We start from the raw sequence: 19,666 nt of genomic DNA, 5'->3' as shown, positions 1-19,666 counted from the left end.
TTTACACACACACACACACAAAGTCTTTTTAAACATCACTCACTATCAATTATCACCCTGACTCACTTTGGGTCACTCACACTACTCACCACTCAGACGTAACTCACCCTGACTCACCTTGGGTTACTCACACTACTCACCACTAGTCAGATGTAACTCACTAGCTCATGGAATTTTGCACTCCTTTTCCTCCCCACTCAGACATGTCACCTAGCTCATGGGGTCCTCCACCACCCTCCAGACGCTAACTCTTACAAGCTCACCTTGAAATTTACTCCCTCTCACCACTAGTCAGATGTAACTTAAATCATCAAGAGAGTGACAGGACGCAACATTTCCCTCTTACAGCTGCCAACAAACTGCATCAACATTTCAATGAGTCGCCAACAACTTTTCTCCAGAACCAGACGCAGATGGAACTTCAGTTAATGGTGGAGTTGCTTGCCCGTCGCTAGCTGTGGGTGGGTGGGAGGGTGGATGGAAAGGAAGAAGGGTTGGTTGACGGGAGGGAAGGAAGGAGGGAGAAAGGGAAGGAAGGAGGAAGGAATGGGTGGAGGGAGGGACGGGAAGAAGGAAGGAATGGGGAAATAAATCAGATCAAGAGTGAGAAACAATATATATGTTGTGTTGTGTAAGAGAAACAATTGAGACCCTGCAATTGTGTGTAAATGAGGCAGAAAGTCAGATCAGCAACCTGGGACTTGGTCACATATGGCAGCAGGGTCTACCATTAGTCAACACATTATGCTTCCAATATCTTCCCAGGCGGTAGTACCTCCCTGTTTGGTAGCTGCCTACTACCTACTACCTTCATAATAATCATTAAGTAAAGGCTAAGAAAAACAACTCTTATTTATTGTTAGTTTATGGTCACTTTCCGTTCGGTACAGATCCAGAAAGACAAAAAAAAGTATCGTCTTTTATCATACAATTGTGAAGAATAAAACCTTTTTTTTTTATCTACTAATAATTGGCAGCAACAATTGATATTTTGAAAATACATTATTTTTTGTATATATATCTATATATCTATTACATGTCATTAATACTTAAAAAATAAAGGATAGTGATGTATTTGGAAGTTTGTATCCCGGTTGTTGCCATGTCATTTTATTAATGTCGTTAATCTCGTTCTCTGATTGGCTGAGAAGATCAGGTAACCTCTGACGGCATCAATAAAATAAAATGGCAGAAAGCTCCAGATTTTCCTCTTTTTTTCCCCCGACCACATCCTATGGTACAGAGTTGTCGTGGATTATGGCTTATAAGGGTTAAATCTCTTCCTAACCACGGCGGCATTATTACTATATACTATTTACAAGGAGTGGTACGTCATAAGGTTTAAATTCCTATCCCAACCACGGCCTAAGTTGCCGGCTATTTACATAATGTTTTCAGTTAAGCTTCACATTCTTGTCATCAATATCCGATTTTTTTTTAAATATAATATTTACATAAACGACGAAGGATAATTAATAATGGTCTAAAGTTTTGCTGAGTCACGTCCACTCTGTACAGTCACTGTCTGCTTAACGGACACTGTGCGTTCCTCAAAACCTGTACGTTAACTGGATGTACGTTAATCGTGTGTACGTTAATAGTGTACGTTAATAGAGTGTATGTTAATAGAGTGTATGTTAATCATATGTACGTTAATCGAGTGTACATTAATCAGGTGTACGTTAACTGGGTGTACGTTAATGAGGTGTACGTTAACTGGGTGTACGTTAATGAGGTGTACGTTAACTGGGTGTACGTTAATGAGATGTACGTTAACTAGGTGTACGTTAATGAGGTGTACGTTAACTGGGTGTACGTTAAACGGACATTAACTGTATAATATTTACATTAGTGATTTACTTAAGGTTTTGTTTCCTCTCACCTGCGGCTCTCTTGTGTTATGTTACATAGATGACTCCCTATATTTACCGGATGACTCCCTCTCTATACCGGATGACTCCCTCTCTATACCGGATGACTCCCTCTCTATACCGGATAACTTGTGATATTACGGATGACTCCCTCTATATACCGGAAAACTCGTAATGTTACGGATAACCCCCTCTATTTACCGGATGATTCGTGATATTACGGATGACACGACAATATTACCGATGAAGTGAGATTACCAAGAAATGATGATTCCGTTTATATTATTCCCGTAAAATAACATATATATATATATATATATATATATATATATATATATATATATATATATATATATATATATATATATATATATATATATATATATATATATATTTGTTGAGTAATACTTATAAGAAATGAGGAATATTTCGTGTCATAAATATTCGAGTTAAAGTGACGAAAACATATGTAATATTACCTTTTCTCCTATAGTAATATCTACAACGGTAATATTTCCACTGGGAGGATGTATACGAATCATGAATAATTTAGAAAGATTGTGACAAATGAATGACTCCCTTCCCTAATGAGTTATTACAGCGAGTTGATGAAGAAGGATGGTGACGCAGTACTCACGAGTGCTTGGATAACAACGCATTGATCCGCGTCGCGTGCAAGTACCAGAGGAGACGTTGCAGTACCCATTGTGTGTGTGTGTGTGTGTGTGTGTGTGTGTGTGTGTGTGTGTGTGTGTGCGTGTGTGTGTGTGTGTGTGTGCGTGTGTGTGCGTGCGTGTCAGTAGTTGGCAGTAATTACCTACGGGGAAATATCCTCCATAATGCAAATGTTACCTTCAAAGTCAACACGAGAGCGAAACGGTTGTGAGAACAGTAGTTAAGAGTGGTGAGGGGAGTTGCTTGATAACTTAAAGCAAACAGTTCTTACAGTACCAACAGGAGTGCCACAGGCTGAAGGTATTAATTATCAAAACAGGGACCTGGAGGTGGGTGGGGGAGGGGTTAATGTACCAATCTTACTGTTTGGAACGGAATGATGTAACATAGGGCTCACTGTAACATCACTGAGTGCCAAACTACGCCGAAAAATAACAGTGCCAAATTACGCTGCCAAGAACAAAAATAGATTATGACTTGACTACTACAAGCTCCTGAGTCTCTCCTCGTGGGTTAATTCGTTTAAAATATCACCACAATGTGATATTTTTTACGTTTTCTGTCTCTTTACAATAGGTCAGCCGCTACACTACTACAGTTTCTCTATTAATAAACACATAACATAACTGCGAGACATTAGAGAGACATTAGACTCTTAAAATCACAAATGTTGTAGTTGTTTACAATAAGAACGCCTCACCACAGACATGATATAGACATTTGAACAAAGCTTATACAAAAACGTAGCTTCAATGTCTCACTTATGACTTAAAGAGATGGTCCTGTTGTTATAATTTCTGCCTGTGAAGATAACCGTTATTTACAAACACATCGCCATAAGGTAACGTTCAAATGCGGAGACAAACATTCACTCACATATTAATAACTACATAACACATTAAATGAATAAATGTGGATGTAGAATATATCCAAGACGTGAAATGAATAAACTGAACATGGATTAAAATTATTTGATCTTATTAATGAATTCAGATTAAATTTTTGTATCATTTTATCCGCCTAAATAAAACTGATATTTTTGTATATTTTATCAATTAGAATATTTATTATAACCGACTGTACAATTATATATAGAGCAAAAATTACGCACTATTAATTTACCAAAAAATTCTTCAAAACAAAACAAAATATAATCCAAATTTTCCTTTACGAATTTAATGACAAAAAATATTATCCTTGATATTCTATTTCTCACGAGAAGGAATTATTAAACATCTAAATATTAACGATACATAATAGGTCATTAATATCTCATTCATTCACTGGTCCATTATCCAAACCTGGGTATTCATTCTCAAAGGTGTGTAGTTTTAAGAATCGTCCAAACTTAAGATTCAAGAGCGAACATGACTGGTTGACTTACGAGAATATTAACTAAATCAATAAACAACAGCCAAGAATAACATCAACACCATATACACTCTACAATAATTAAATACATAAACTTAATTAATTCTGGAAATAAAAAAATAACATAATCGTTCCATAGATTATTAAATTTAACTCTAAAATAATTCACTTGAGGTTTAACCTAACATATACAGGTAAGGACCTTTGACTCTCTGGACTGATCCAATATGTTGAAGATCCAGTTTACGTAAAAGATAAATGCTATTAATTCAGTCTCACGTAAGAGAGAATAGCACTTATGAAAATATTACAATAACAATACAAACAGAACTCCAATCATACGTAATACTCTGAAATATATTACTGATTAATACTCAAAACAAAGATGATGCTCTGAAATATACAAGTAAGTATTATTATCTGATCTAAAACTGAGTCATACTTGAGAACTTCCGGTTGCTGATTCTTAAAATAGATCTGTGTTATGATAAGACTATTGATGTCTATTAGGTATTACAAATTTACACACTGATGACGTTTGTGTTGTGGTTGATGAGAGTTGAAGAATTGATGATTAACTGAAGTCACAACTATTGAAATTCAAATCAATATTGCAATTTGTCACACAACGTCATCAAATAAGGTCATAAAATATCAATATTAAAAAGTATGGAATTCAGATATTAATTCATATTATGAGTATGATGCCTGAAAAAAAAATACCAGTTATTAAAAATCCGGATTTTTCATTAGTTTTAAAGATTTTTTCTTATAGAGTAAATAAAGGTTTAATTACGGTGTTTATTTTGTGTTTAATTGGTTTATGGTTTAACCTCAACATCTGATCTTGTTTTATGATTTGTTGAATGTTGAGTTTTATGTTGTTTAATGTTGCTGATTTATGTATGTATGACTCTCTCTCTCTCTCTCTCTCTCTCTCTCTCTCTCTCTCTCTCTCACGTCTCCTAGTATACTTTCTCTTGATTATATTATTGTACACACACACACACACACACACACACACACACACACACACACACACACACACACACACACACACACACACACACTTACTGTTATATATCAAATACTTTTCCTCCCCTTCACATTGTTATTTCTGTACACAAAAAATCCCTAACGAAACACACACTCTGTAACACAAAGGTCAAACTACACTCAATATATAACACAATTTGCATATTGAGTATAACACTAATTGTTTATCTTGTGTAATAGAGAGAGTGAGAGAGAGAGAGAGAGAGAGAGAGAGAGAGTGTGTGTGTGTGTGTGTGTGTGTGTGTGTGTGTTGGGTGATAATGATGAACAAACAACAAAAACATTACAAAAACAAAAACAAAAACACATTTTAGTGGGTTACATAGAGACAAGAACAAGAACAATGTAACCCATATATAAACACACACATATATACCTAAGATTACGGATATATAAACTCCATATATCCCCAAATGTCATATAAATTTATATCATCGTCTATACTGCATTACTACTACACTAAATACATCTTATAATACATCTTTCACTACAGCCTATAATAATTATAATACAACTACTCTATTGGAAATACAGTGAGCATTATCAGTACTGTATGAACGACGTGAGCAGCGGTATAAGTGTTTGTCTGTACACCGCGGGAGAATCACCCTTAAGAACACCGTATATAAGAGTGATTATAAACCAAATTCACTACTCGGTCATACACCATTGTACCCGCCCTGTATTATACCAGAAATTCTATATCTTTTGTGGTATTTTCATCATATATTTTTCCATACGAGACATTATTGTATTAATATATGATTGTTTGTATATTCCCTCCCCTAAAAACAATCATTGTATTTTTTGTACAATAATAAAGTGACTGAGTTCCCATATACAATTCCTCAGATACAAGAAGTTATAATTTTCAATATCCACAACACAAAAAAAAAACCAATAATAATAAAATAAAAATAAATTACATGTTTTGTACAATTTTCTGCATCACAGATATTATATAAATGTTTATTAATTATGTTTTCTATCTAAATTAAATGTTTATTCTTGTGTATATTTTTCTAAAGGTTTAATAGCAATAAATTGTTTGTTTGTTCGTTCACAGAAAAAGCGTAAGATACAATACTTATTTTTAATTATGTATGCCATTATAGAGTATAGTTCACAGTGTAAAGTTCACTCGTGTATATTTCGTATCTTTCATATTCTGCACAGCACTGATATATACAACGAGTGTATTGTATATTGTGTATATTTCTCACATAACATATACGTACACACCTCGTCTGGCTGTGGTGTTGAACTATACTGAACTGTACATATTAGTCCATGTACATACACCTGGTTTAGTGTCTTAGATTAGTATATTTCACTACTGTAATCATAGGTTGTATATTTCAGTATATTTCAGTCATATTCTCATGTAGTCTATATTTCAGTAGCTGGCTCTTGATCACCTTGATATATTCACGAGCACGAAGATATATTTCACATATTCACTGGATAATACATTAATATTTTTCACCTACTTAAAGTTCTTTCCTTAATTAGGTCTTTGTAAAGGATTATGCTCCGCTTAGGTCTTCATAAAGGTATATATATGATCCGGTTAGGTCTTTATAAGATATATATGCTCTGGTCAGGTCTTTGTAAAGGATATATGCTCCGTTAAGGTCTTTATAAAGGTATGTATGCTATACTTAAGTCTTTTTAGAGGTATGTATGCTCTACTTAGGTCTTTATAGAGGTATATATGCTCTGGTCAGGTCTTTTAGAGGTATATAAATTATCCTAGTTCTTTATAAAGCTCATATATATTCCTCTTAGGTCTTTATAAGGGATATACAGGTCTTAGATCTCTGTAAAGCATATAATGGAATTCTCAAATCACTAGAAATTATAAAAGCAACGTAGAAAACACTACAGAACGTATAAATGTGGCTGAACGGCTAAGATAACGTAATAAAACACACGTTCTTTTAATATACAATAGCCTTCTAACACCAGTGTAAACAAAATAAATGAATGTTCCGACCCACACACGTTCACCTACCAACCTACGGACAGTATAAATGCTTCGAATGGCTAACAGAACGTAAGGAAACACTGCGGAACGTATAAATGCGCTAAAAGGCTAAAATGACGTAAGGAAACACACGTTCTTTTAATCAGGGAGGAAATGACGACAGTTGGGGGAAACTCTTTTAATTTGGTGGTCGACCTGGCGGTGCAGAGGATGAGTAGTAGAGGTGAGGTGAATACTGGCCAAGTTTTGGACTGAGAGGTCTGTCTGTCTGCCTGTCTGCCTGTCTGCCTGTCTGTATCTGTCTATGTGTGTCTGTCAGTCTCTGTGTCTGTATGTTTCTCTGTCTGTCTATTTTTCTGTTTGTCTTTATATGTTCCTCTGTCTGTATCTGTCTAATTCTGTTTCTGTTTATCTCTATGTCTGTCTGTCTGTGTGTTTCTTATGTCTATGTCTGTGTCTGTTGTCTGTTTCTCTGTCTGGACGTACAAACGTGTTCTGATCGGGAAAACAAAGAGTACAAATATGTTCTGATCGGCATAACATAACGTATTTTCAAGCCACATAACGAATGTATAACAGCGTCTTGTGATCAATGTTACCTTCATTATAAATTGCATAGCTCAAAATTGCTCTGTAATAGACCAGAGTGCAGAGCATATATATGGTATTCTGAGTGGTAGAGCAATCAGAGGTCTGAGTGTTTAGTAATCCGTCTCTGAGTCACGGATCATCTCTTATATCTTAGTTATGGTTAGGTCAGGTCAGATTAGGTTAAGTTTACAGCTGTATACCGTAAGATTTACAGATGTACGTCCTTTACAGCTGTATATGTGGTCTACAGCTGTAGATGTGGACTACAGCTGTGCATGTGGTCTACAGCTTTACATGTGGTTTACAGCTGTGCATGTGGTCAACAGTTGTACATCACATGGTCTACAGCTGTACATCACATGGTCTACAGCTGTACATGCGGACTACAGCTGTACATTATATGGTCTACAGCCGTACATGTGGACTACAGCTGTATATCATATGGTCTACAGCTGTACATGTGGACTACAGCTGTACATAATGTGGACTACAGCTGTACGTGTGGACTACAGCTGTACATCATATGGTCTACAGCTTTATATCAAATAATCTACAACAATACAAGTGATCTACAGTGATACTTCCTGGACAGCTTATCTACAGCTGCACATCTGGGACGTCTTGAAGAGGGCCATTGGTGGCAGGTGTGGCCGGGGAGGGGGCCAGGGTGAGTGTGGCCCCGCAGCGGTGGTCAGGCAGGCAACAGGAGGCAGGGCAGGTCTGGGTGCCACTCGAGGATCTTGGATGAGAGGCGCAACCCATCGTCCTCAACTTCTCGTGTAGCTCGTAGTCTAGTGGGAAGATCACTGCTGAGAGAGAGAGAGAGAGAGAGAGAGAGAGAGAGAGAGAGAGAGAGAGAGAGAGAGAGAGAGAGAGAGAGAGAGTGAAGACATTACAATTTACATAATGAAAGAAAATAACAGATTACTACAAATAGTCTAAATTTGTAAATATATACAGGTATATAAATAAATATAATCACACAAACACACACACACAGACACCCCCCCCCCCACACACACTTGATGGCACAGTACGAATCTCCTAACACACAGTGATAAAGAGTTAAAGTTACTCTCTCAATGATGTTCGTTTGTCTCTCTGAAGGGGTAAAATAGTGTAATATATAGATAAAGTTATATTAATCCCCCGAAGTTGTCGTACGTGGAGAAACAAGTAACTTTTATACGAAATTTCCTCCGAATTCTGGTCCAATGTTTACGTAATCTTACTCGAAAAGGAAAAGTGATCGTATGTTAATTTTCACCATAAGTCGTGTTTTTATTTGTGGAATGCTTAAAGTTTTTTGTTTTATTTAGGAGCTAAGTTTGTTGTCTAATAGATTTCAGACCATTAAACCCTTTGTTATTATAATTTAGTGGCTGTTATCGTTGTTATGGTGTCAGAGGGTGAAAAAAGTATCGTAATCTTCACGCTGTCGTCTGTAAAGGTTAAGTTATCGTACGGGCCAGAATGTCAATATGGTAATGTTTATGTTTACTTAAGATAAATGTTGCCCTATGTTATCTCTCTCCTTCTCTCATGTATTCTTCACACACACACACACACACACACACACACTTTCTCTCCCTCATTCATTCTCCTTAACACCTAAAAACATACTTACTCCCCCTCCGTCTCTCACCCTCCCCCTCTCTCTCTCACTCACCCTCCCCCCCTCTCTCTCTCTCTCTCCCCGTACCTTCACTCTGGGTGCCTGAGTCGACTCGCTGGGATGAGGATGAGAGATTGTTCTTGATGGCGGAATACTTGGCGGCGGGCATCATGGATTGCCTGACGTTCCTCTCCGGGTGTAAGAGAATAATGTAAAGTTTGGGGGTGAAGAGACACGCTAAAGCCACTGTTGCCGATAGGGAGATGGTCACTGAAGTGGTGGTGATCCGTAGCTGTGGGAGAGTGAGGGAGAGAATGTGAGAGAGTGAGGGAGAGTGGGAGGGAGGGAGAGGTGGTGGGAGGATGTAGGAATGAGGGAGACGAAGTGGGAGTAAGGGAGAGTGAGGGAGAGTGGGTGGGAAGGCAGGGAGGCTTATATTAGTTACTGTAGCTGAGGGCGAGAGATGGTCACGAACTTGGTAGTAATATGTAACTTTGTGGGAGAGAGAGAGAGAGAGAGAGAGAGAGAGAGACTCACTCACCTCCACATTGTTAGCAGTAGAGAAGTAGATCGGGACGAAAGCCAGCCAGATGATACAGGTTGTGTACATGGTGAAGCCGATGTACTTGCTCTCGTTAAAAGCCTCCGGGATCTTCCTGGTGAGGACGGCGTAGATGGTGCACACTATGATCAGTCCTGGTGGAGAGAGAGAGGGAGAGAGTGAGTGGGAGAGAGAGGGGGAGGCTATGATCAATCCTGGAGGAGAAAGAGAGAGAGAGAGCGAGAGAATGAGTGGGAGAGAGAGGGGGAGAGAGAGGAGAGTGAGTGGGAGAGAGATGGGGAGGCTATGATCAATCCTGGAGGAGAAAGAGAGAGAGAGAGCGAGAGAATGAGTGGGAGAGAGAGGGGGAGAGAGAGTAAAAGAAGAAAAAATGGTTGAACATATATGGAAGAGAGGAAGAAAGAGAGAGAAAACGAGAATGTGACACAGTGGGGAGACTCACCTATAGGGTAAGCGAAAGCGATCATGTAGGAGGCGTTGATGGAGGCAGCGCACACCAGGAAGTTGTCCTCCCTCACCAGGTAGTGATGAATGGCTCTGGGGGGACTCACCACCCACCACACCCCCGTGATCACCACCTACCACGGGCACCAAGACAGATTAGGTTCAATACACGCAGTCACCACACCACTACTACAGTCACCACAGTCACCACACAGCTTATACAGTTACCACACCCTTACCACAGTCACCACATACCACTAACAGTCACCACACCACTACTACAGTCACTATTCATAACAATATTACTACTACTACTACTAGTACTACTTTTCACTACCACCACCACCACTTATACTACCACTACCACCATCTCCACCCACCACTACCACCAACCTCCACCACCACTACCACCATCCTCCACAACCACTACCACCACCTCCACCACCACTACCACCACCTCCACCACCACTACCACCACCTCCACCACCACCACCACCACCTCCACCAACAACCATACCCTCACTAACGAGAACACTTCCACAAACTACCCCCGAAATACATAACCAACTCTCCCCTACAACTTTATCTTCCTCACTAAATAGCAAGTACCATTTTTTTTCCACCAGCAATACAGAGTCCCAGAGTTCGATACCCAGAGACTTCATTATATCTGCCTCCCCTTTCACCCGTCACCTACAGAACCAGAGCTACAGATCATCACCAGATATCATTATACCTTATAATTGTTTTTATGTAGAAGTTTTTGTAGGTTCTTTCTATATTATCTATTACTACAGTTACTACAGTTACAGTTATTATCAGTTCACCCCAGTTAAGCTACAGTTACTATAGCTATTGTTACTACCAGTTAGCATCACCATATATACGCCATTATATCTGTACCATCCTCATATACCTGTAGTATTACCCTCACACATCTGTACTTATTACCACACACCTGTACCTACTCCCACACACCTGTACTTACTCCCACACACCTGTATCCCCACACACCTGCATCACCCCCCCCAAACACACCTGGATAGAGACGGTACAGAAGCAGATACAGAGCTGTGAGCGCGGGGAGATGAAGGAGGGTCTCTTAGCCGTCCTCTTGCCGGCGTTGAAGATGCGAGATATTCTGTTGGTCTTGGTGAGCAAGGCGCTGTACACCACGGCGAAGCAGAACCCCAGCCCGAACCTCTGAACCCCACACACCACCGCCGACGGCTGACCGATCACAAACAAGATATACATTATTTTAGTAAAGGTTTTTTAATTAAGGGGGTCATTACACATAGCTCCTGAAGAAGGGGTCAAGTACACACAACTCCTGAAGAATGGGTCATATACACACAGCTCCTGAAGAAGGGGTCATTACACATAGCTCCTGAAGAAGGGGTCATATACACACAGCTCCTGAAGAAGGGGTCATTACACATAGCTCCTGAAGAAGGGGTCATTACACATAGCTCCTGAAGAAGGGGTCATATACACACAGCTCCTGAAGAAGGGGTCATTACACACAGCCCTGGAAGAGAGAGAAGGGGTCAAATCTACCTAACTCCTGAAGAAGGGGGAGTCAAGTACACACAACTCCTGAAAGAAGGGGGTCAAGTACACACAGCTCCTGAAGAAGGGTCATTACATAGCTCTGAAGAAGGGGGGTCAAGTACACCTAACTCCTGAAAGAAGGGGGTCATTACACATAGCTCTGAAGAAGGAGGTCAAGTACACAGCTCCTGAAGAAGGGGTCGTACACATAGCTCTGAAAGAAGAGGTCCAGTACACACAGCTCCTGAAGAGGGTGTGCAAAGCTCCTGAAGAGGGTCAAGTACACACAACTCCTGAAGAGAGGGTCTCACACAGCTCCTGAAGAAGAGGTCATATACAGCTTTCCTGAAGAAGGGGTCAAGTACACACAATCCCTGAAAGAAGGGGTCATGCATAGCTCCTGAAGAAGGGGGTCATATACACACAGCTCTGAAGGGGGGGGGGGACCTCAAACCAACATAACATACCTTGAGAACAAAAACAAAGGTGATGGCGTAGCAGAGGAAGACGCCAGAGAGGAGGACGTAGGAGAGCTCCCTGCCCGAGGCTCTGACCACGGGCGTGTCGTGATGGCTGAAAAACACCCACACCACCACGCCCGTCATCACCACGCCCAACGAGGAGAACAACATTGCTCCTATTGCCCACCACGAATCTGGTCTGATGTATACCTGGGAGGGAGAGAGTGAGGGAGAGAGTGAGGGAGAGTGTGAGGGAGAGTGTGAGGGGGAGAGTGAGGGAGAGTGTGAGGGAGAGTGTGAAGAAGGATTCAAGAGGTTAAGTCATCACACTCAAGGGGTTAAGTCATCACACTCAAGGGTTAAGTCATCACACTCAAGGGGTTAAGTCATCACACTCAAGGGGTTAAGTCATCACACTCAAGGGGTTAAGTCATCACACTCAAGGGGTTAAGTCATCACATTCAAGGGTTAAGTCATCACACTCAAGGGTTTAAGGTTAAAAGCAAGAATGAATAAATTTACATGGCGGAAATGAGAGCGAACGTCGAGGTAGGGGAAGAATATTGTTAAAGTGAGAGAGAGAGAGAGAGAGAGAGAGAGAGCGAGAGAGAGTCATTGTTTCCATAGACTTACACGGGCATCTTCCCTAGAACATTGGTGGTAGACACAACTAATACACACACACACACCCACACACACACACACACACACACAAAATACAATATACATGCACACAATCACAGGGAAATATACATATATACATTATACACATCTATGCATCCTCTCTCTCTCTCTCTCTCTCTCTCTCTCTCTCTCTTTGACTTTATCTTATATTCACTCTCACTATTTTCACTCCCACTCCCACTCTCTCTCTCTCTCGCAGTTACTCCCACTCTTTCTTTCGTCCCTCTCAGTTTTACTTCACCACGGAGATGAGGTTACGGTGTGAGTGGTCAGCTGAGGGGCACTATCCTCCCTCTGTCTCTCTGTCTTCCTGTCTGTCTCTCTGTCTGTGTTTGCGTCTGTCTGTCACTCTGTCTGTCTCTCTCAGTTTCACACACACTCTCACACACTCTCTCAATCTCACACGCACTTATACACTCCATCACTCTCACACACTCACATACACACACACACACTCCCTGACTCACACACACACACACACTCACCTCAGGGATTTGATTACAGTGTAGATGGTCAATGGATGGCAGTGTCCCCCAGTCACAGTTTATACACCGGGTTGGATCCACTGGACTAACGATCTGTAATGACAAGAACCACTCAATTAACCCACTAATTACCTCTACCTGTCGCTAATTGCTTCATCCTGTTGTTAATTATCTACATCTGTTATTAATTACCTACCTACTAATTACCTGCATCTCCACTAATCACCTGCATCGCCACTAATCACCTGCATCTCCACTAATCACCTGCCTCTCCACTAATCACCTGACTCTCACTAACTTCTCAAGGGTCATCGAGGCTGGAATTATTACATAAGTTGGTCACACCCCGCAGGATGTGATCGATTATACTCTGAGATGTTTATGGAACAGTGCTAGAGGGAGACTCACCTGGTGTATGGAGCAGTGCCACAGAGAGACTCACCTATGGAACAGTGCCACAGAGAGACTCACCTATGGAACAGTGCCACAGAGAGACTCACCTATGGAACAATGCCACAGAGAGACTCACCTATGGAACAGTGCCACAGAGAGACTCACCTACGGAACTGTGCCACACAGACTCACCTGGTAGGTAGAACAGTTGAAACAGTGCCAGCAGCAAGACTCGCCCTCCACGTACTTCTTGGCCTGGCCGATGTAGCAAGGCAGGGAACACACGCTACTCGGCGGTGACGGATCATCCAGCTTGAACTGTATGGCTGACACGAACCGGAATTATTTTACTGTGTGTGTGTGTGTGTGTGTGTGTGTGTGTGTGTGTGTGTGTGTGTGTGTGTGTGTGTGTGTGAATAATTGCATTCTTTATACTTCAATATATACTGTACATATAGATTAATATAGACAGCTCTAGTATCTTCACCACACTGCCACACCACCACACCACCACCACTCCCGTACCACACCACCACCACACCACCACCACACCACTACCACACTACCACACCTCCACAGCTCGACTCACCACTCATGTTAAGCTTCAGTAGACCTTCGACGTACTGGCCGACAGTGACCCAGGAGTAAACGCCAGGTGAGATTTGCTTGAAGTGAATAATATTGTACCTCGCTGGCCCGTCCCCCTGTTGGTCAAATTTAAACCTGTCTCCGCTGAGTCCTGTGGGAAGGTAGAATTGTGTAATTAAGGTAAGGTGTGTAATTAAGGTGACGTGTGTAATTAAGGTGACGTGTGTAATTAAGGTAAAGTATGTAATTCAGGTATGGTTATTATTATTATTATTATTATTATTATTATTATTATTATTATTATTATTATTATTATTATTATTATTATTATTATTATTATTATTATTATTATTACAGTTATTATTATCATTATTATTAATTAACGGGTAATAATAATGATACTTAATTAATATCTATTGTTACTGACTTCTGCTCCCTCCCTCCTTCCCTCTCCTTCACCTCTTTCCCTTCATTCCTCCCTCTTCCTTCCCCTTTCCTCTCCTCCCCACATCTGTCCCTCTCACCCCTTTCATCTTCTCCCTCCCTCCCCCTCAACACTCACCTGTAAACATCACCTTCCTCAGGTAAGACAACAGCTGCTCACCGTCTATAGGCTGCATCTCATCACACAGGCCTTTACCTCCTCTGCAAAGCTTCTGGTGCATGTCTCTGTAGGTGGACACGGGGATATAGTGTGGATATGGTGATGGTATGGTGATATGGTGATGATATGGTGATGGTATGGTGATATGGTGGTGATATGATGATGGTTTGGTGATATAGGTGACATGGGTATTATCTTTAAGTTTCTTTCTTTCTTTCCCTTGCTATGTATATCTCTCTCTCCCTTTCTCTCTTTCTATCTCACATATCTCCCTGTGTGTGTGTGTGTGTGGGTGGGGCTCTGACTGTCTCTCTCTCTCTCACAGCTGGAGATAAACACAGTAAGTCTGGTCATTTCTCTTGGTAAGGTGCACTCTGCCTGACCAATCTAATACAATATACGGTAAAGTCAGCTCTCTCTGTCTCTCTCTTTCTCTCTCTCTGTTCACTAAAAGCAAGACTAATTTCTCCTCAGTGTTTCCCCCTTTCTCTCTCTTTCCTTCTTTGTCTCTCTTTTGCTGTCTCTCTCTCTCTCTCTCTCTCTCTCTCTCTCTCTCTGTATCTCAAAGGTATGGTAATTAATCCTCAGCACACACACACACACACACACACACACACACACACACACACACACACACACACACACACACACACTACCACACAATCTTCTATGCATAGGTGAAGAATATTATTGAGAAAGTCTACGGTCTTTACCACCCACGTTTCACTACCTATGGTCATGTAACTTACCTTCACACACACACACACACACACACACACACACACACACTACACAACCCAAGCAGCACTGGGACTGGAATTGGTAGTGAATTGAATTTAAACTAAATGGAAAACTAGATTGAACGGAATAGGATGACTGGAACGGCACAGGAATGAAGTGATGTAGTGGCTGGGAATTTCTCTCTCTCTCCCTACTGAAAGACTTGGGTTGGGGCGGGGGGGTCCTTAGAGTGATAGAGATAGGTGTTAGAGCTATTGTTAACGCCCCATACCCATTCGATGGTGTTGGAACGGAAAGTGACTGTTCTTATTGGGATGTTGTAGACTAAGTTTCCAGCCACTTACCATAGGTTCTGGATTTGGAGTGAGACTATAGAGTGATTTTTAAAGGATTTTGATGTTCTTGATGTATTTTATAGGTCTCTCTCTCTCTCTCTCTCTCTCTCTCTCTCTCTCTCTCTCTCTCTCTCTCTCTCTCTCTCTCTCTCTATTTCAGTAGAAAATAATAATATTACGCTTTTCTTTATATTACTCAACCATATTTCGTTAAAATTTTGGTATATATGGATATACAGTTGAATACGACTTATACACATAAACAGACACACACACACACACACACACACACACACACACACACACACACATACAAATTACACACCCACACCCCCCTACACCCACACATACACAAGACCCACCTGAAGGCGTAGCCGAAGGACATGACAGCATCAGACACGAACTGGAGCTGGGCCTCAAATTGGGTGTTCTTGTTGGTGAGCTTCTCCTCTCCCGTGCACGTCCTGTTGTAGGCGCCGTTGTAAGGTGTCCGAGAGCTGTTAGGGTAGCGGCACTTAAAATGGTCCTCCCAGTATTCTGTTGGGGAGAGTGAGAGCTGGGTGAGAGGTGGGGGAGAGGTGGGGGAGGGGTGTGAGAGGGATGGTGGAGTGGAGGAGGGTGAGAGTTAGGAGAGGTAGGGGGAGGAGGAGGAGGAGGTGGTGGTGGTGGTGGTGAAATGGAGGAGAAGGAAGAGGTGAGAATAGGAGAGGAGAAGGTGGTAAGGTAAGGTAGGGAGGGAGAGGAGGAGAGAGAGCTAGGTAATGTAGGAGAGTGTGGGATATTGTGGGAGGGAGTGTGGGAGAGTATGGGAGAATGTGGGAGAGCGTGGGAGAGTATCCGAGGTCCTATCCTTTCATCATAAACGGTATAAATCTTATAGTTCACTGATTTCAGCCGATTTTTAGTTGAAACTTGACAGAGACATCGGTAATCTCTCCCCAAAAATATTGGCATTGGTTGGAAAATAAGCATAATCCGATTACAATTTTGGCGATTTGACGGTCAATACTTTCACGAAGTTTCTAAAAAAACGACAACTTTAATTTTTTTTTCTTTAATGTTCTCAGCCAGCGATGTTTCCTCCTCCCCCTTCCCCTTCCTCTCTTTCCCTTTCCCTTCCTCCCCTTCTCCTCCTCTCCTTCACTTCTCCTTCTTCCCACCTCTTCCCTCTCACTTTTCCTCCTCCCCGCTTCTCCTCCTCCCCTTCTTCTCCTTCCCTTTCCTCCATAAGTCATCGTACACAAAGGGCTGAACCATTAATTAACCTCAATGAATTAAACCATCGTCCTTACTTTAAGCCAACCTCCCCCCCCCCAAAAAAAGTTAAACCACCATCGTTCTAAAAAAAGTTAAACCTTTGTCCTAAAATGGTTAAGTTTTGCCGACAGATTATTTTTTACGTGGAATATAAAACAGAATTCTTAAAGGAGATTCAGGATATAGTTAAGAAGTAGGAAAATGGCGGGCGAGGGTTGAACTGTATCGGAATATAACATTTTAGCATAGAATTTTAACATAGCATCATAGTATAGCAGTTTAACAAAGCATTTTAACAGCGCGTCTTAACATTGCATTTTAACATAGACTTTTAACATAGCATCGTGACATAGCACTTTAACACAGCTTCTAGAAAGTTAGGAGAGAACGCAATATAACACAACAGAATACAACAGAACCCCCACAGCAGAACACAGAAGAACACAGAAGAACACAGAAGAACACAGCAGAACACTCACCAACGAACCAAGGATTTCTTCTGTTGTTCTCCACAGTCAGTCCCAGAAAGTACCTGTCAAAGCCACGGACAGGGTTGGCCTGTGGCTGTACCGACAGTGTCCCCTCCACCTCCGGCTCGTTACCTGTAGGGAAGTGTCGCTGGTAAGTATTGGGGAAGTGTCACTAAATGCCATTGGTAAGTACTAAATCTAGAGAGTGTCATAAGGAAAGTGATATTGTAAACAAGAAAGTGTCAGTTGTGAGAGAGAGAGAGAGAGAGAGAGAGAGAGAGAGAGAGAGAGAGAGAGAGAGAGAGAGAGAGAGAGAGAGAGAGAGAGAGAGAGAGAGAGAGAGAGAGAGAGAGAGAGAGGTTACCTGGTTGGTTCACTTCATCCATTGTTAGTAAAGAATGGAAAGACGTTCTAATATTTCCCAGCTTAGTTCCGGTTCGTGTAGTGGTGGGCAGAGGAGGAGGAAGAGGATGATGATGAGGGAAAGTAGGAAAAAGAAATTAAATGGGAAATGGATGGATAGGAAGGAAGGGGAGGAGGAGGAGGAGGAGAAGCAGCAGAAGTGAGGAAGGGAAGAAAGAAGAAGGGAAGGAAGAGGTGAAGAAGAAGAATAAAAAACAGATACTCTCTTCCATAATAATCACAGCTGCTATACAGGTACCTCCTCCTTTCACCTCTGACACTACCCCAGGTCACCCCAGCACTAGCACCCCATCTAGCACCAGTACCCTCCTAGTACACCCCAGCTTCACCTACTACCTCCCCCCCACCACCATCATCAGACGGCAACAGTGGGGTGGATGTAAGTGTTCCTGGAATATTGTGTTTATCAGCAAAGGTAATGACTGTTGTTGTCAGCATGTACGACAAGTTTCCTGGTTAGTACTATGCTCTCTCTCTCTCTCTCTCTCTCTCTCTCTCTCTATCTATCTATCTTTATTACTATCTGTATTTCCTTATTTCCCTTATTTTCTCTCTGTCTCTCTGTTTATGGTTGTTTTTGTGTTTGTATTCGTCCTCTCTCTGTCTCTCTCGTTCGTTCTCGCTTTCACACTCTCTCTCTTCTGTGAAATCAAGTATGTGAGAAAGTTATTATGAGCTTTAAAAGGTTAACTGTACTGTAAGCGACGTGTAATGTATATAAACTGTATATAATGATTAAACTTATCAATCAAGGCTCAGTGATAATGTCTGAGGGTTGACTATACAGTTTAATATTGAGACCTTTACCAAAGACCCAAGACTCACCTGAAGAGACCAAAGACCTCGCCGACCATCCATCAGAGCCAATCCAGGTAAAGCTACCTGTCGCGTTGTTCCTTCTGACGGCTCGCATCACCCCGGCCACTTCTTGGTCTGACCCAAAGATTATCACACCTGACGAAGGAAGAAAAGAAGATAATTACACCTGACGACGGAGGGAAAGAAAATGATTACACCTGACGAAGGGAAAGAAGAAAGTAATTACACCTGACGAAGGGAAAGAAGAAAGTAATTACACCTGACGAAGGGAACGATCCGAGGATTATAACACCTGGTGCACACACACACACACACACACACACACACACACACACACACACACACTGATCCTTATAATACTGTATGGATGAAAGAGGATGAGATGAAAAGGAGCAGCCACACTGGAAACAGAGAGAGAGAGAGAGAGAGAGAGAGAGAGAGAGAGAGAGAGAGAGAGAGAGAGAGAGAGAGAGAGAGAGAGAGAGAGAGAGAGAGAGAGAGAGAGAGAGAGAGAGAGAGAGAGAGAGAGAGAGAGAGAGAGAGAGAGAGACGTGCATCACAACACAAAGAGCTATGCAGAGAATTTCAATTAATTAGGGGAACAGCATTATAGGAGACTAAATAATACCATTTTGTCTTATTTTTTCTCATAGTTTACTCAATTTTCTACCATAGACATG

General features: G+C 41.4%; 1 protein-coding gene across 3 annotated transcripts in view; it reads right to left on the bottom strand.

The window, feature by feature from the left end:
* Positions 1–7,339: 7,339 nt before the first annotated feature.
* Positions 7,340–19,666, bottom strand: part of LOC121872442 (metabotropic glutamate receptor 6-like) — a 99,387-nt gene continuing 87,060 nt past the window's right edge. For 2 of the 3 annotated variants that reach the window (XM_042375207.1, XM_042375213.1), the window contains exons 6-18: positions 18,993–19,121; positions 17,754–17,876; positions 16,380–16,554; positions 14,900–15,006; positions 14,339–14,488; positions 13,942–14,075; positions 13,357–13,449; positions 12,194–12,397; positions 11,211–11,402; positions 10,171–10,306; positions 9,708–9,862; positions 9,254–9,458; positions 7,340–8,360 (exon numbers count right to left, since the gene is read on the bottom strand). In XM_042375207.1, the coding sequence (XP_042231141.1) occupies positions 8,149–8,360; positions 9,254–9,458; positions 9,708–9,862; positions 10,171–10,306; positions 11,211–11,402; positions 12,194–12,397; positions 13,357–13,449; positions 13,942–14,075; positions 14,339–14,488; positions 14,900–15,006; positions 16,380–16,554; positions 17,754–17,876; positions 18,993–19,121 (2,015 nt within the window). In that variant the 3' untranslated portion in view covers positions 7,340–8,148. The remainder of the gene's footprint in view (positions 8,361–9,253; positions 9,459–9,707; positions 9,863–10,170; positions 10,307–11,210; positions 11,403–12,193; positions 12,398–13,356; positions 13,450–13,941; positions 14,076–14,338; positions 14,489–14,899; positions 15,007–16,379; positions 16,555–17,753; positions 17,877–18,992; positions 19,122–19,666) is intronic. The other variant, XM_042375220.1, reaches the window with a different exon arrangement.

This window comes from Homarus americanus, unplaced genomic scaffold, assembly GCF_018991925.1.
Source record: "Homarus americanus isolate GMGI-L3 unplaced genomic scaffold, GMGI_Hamer_2.0 scaffold55640, whole genome shotgun sequence".
NCBI lineage: Eukaryota > Metazoa > Arthropoda > Malacostraca > Decapoda > Nephropidae > Homarus > Homarus americanus.
Note: the sequence above shows the minus strand (reverse complement) of the source record. Positions and strands in the feature narration are given on the sequence as shown.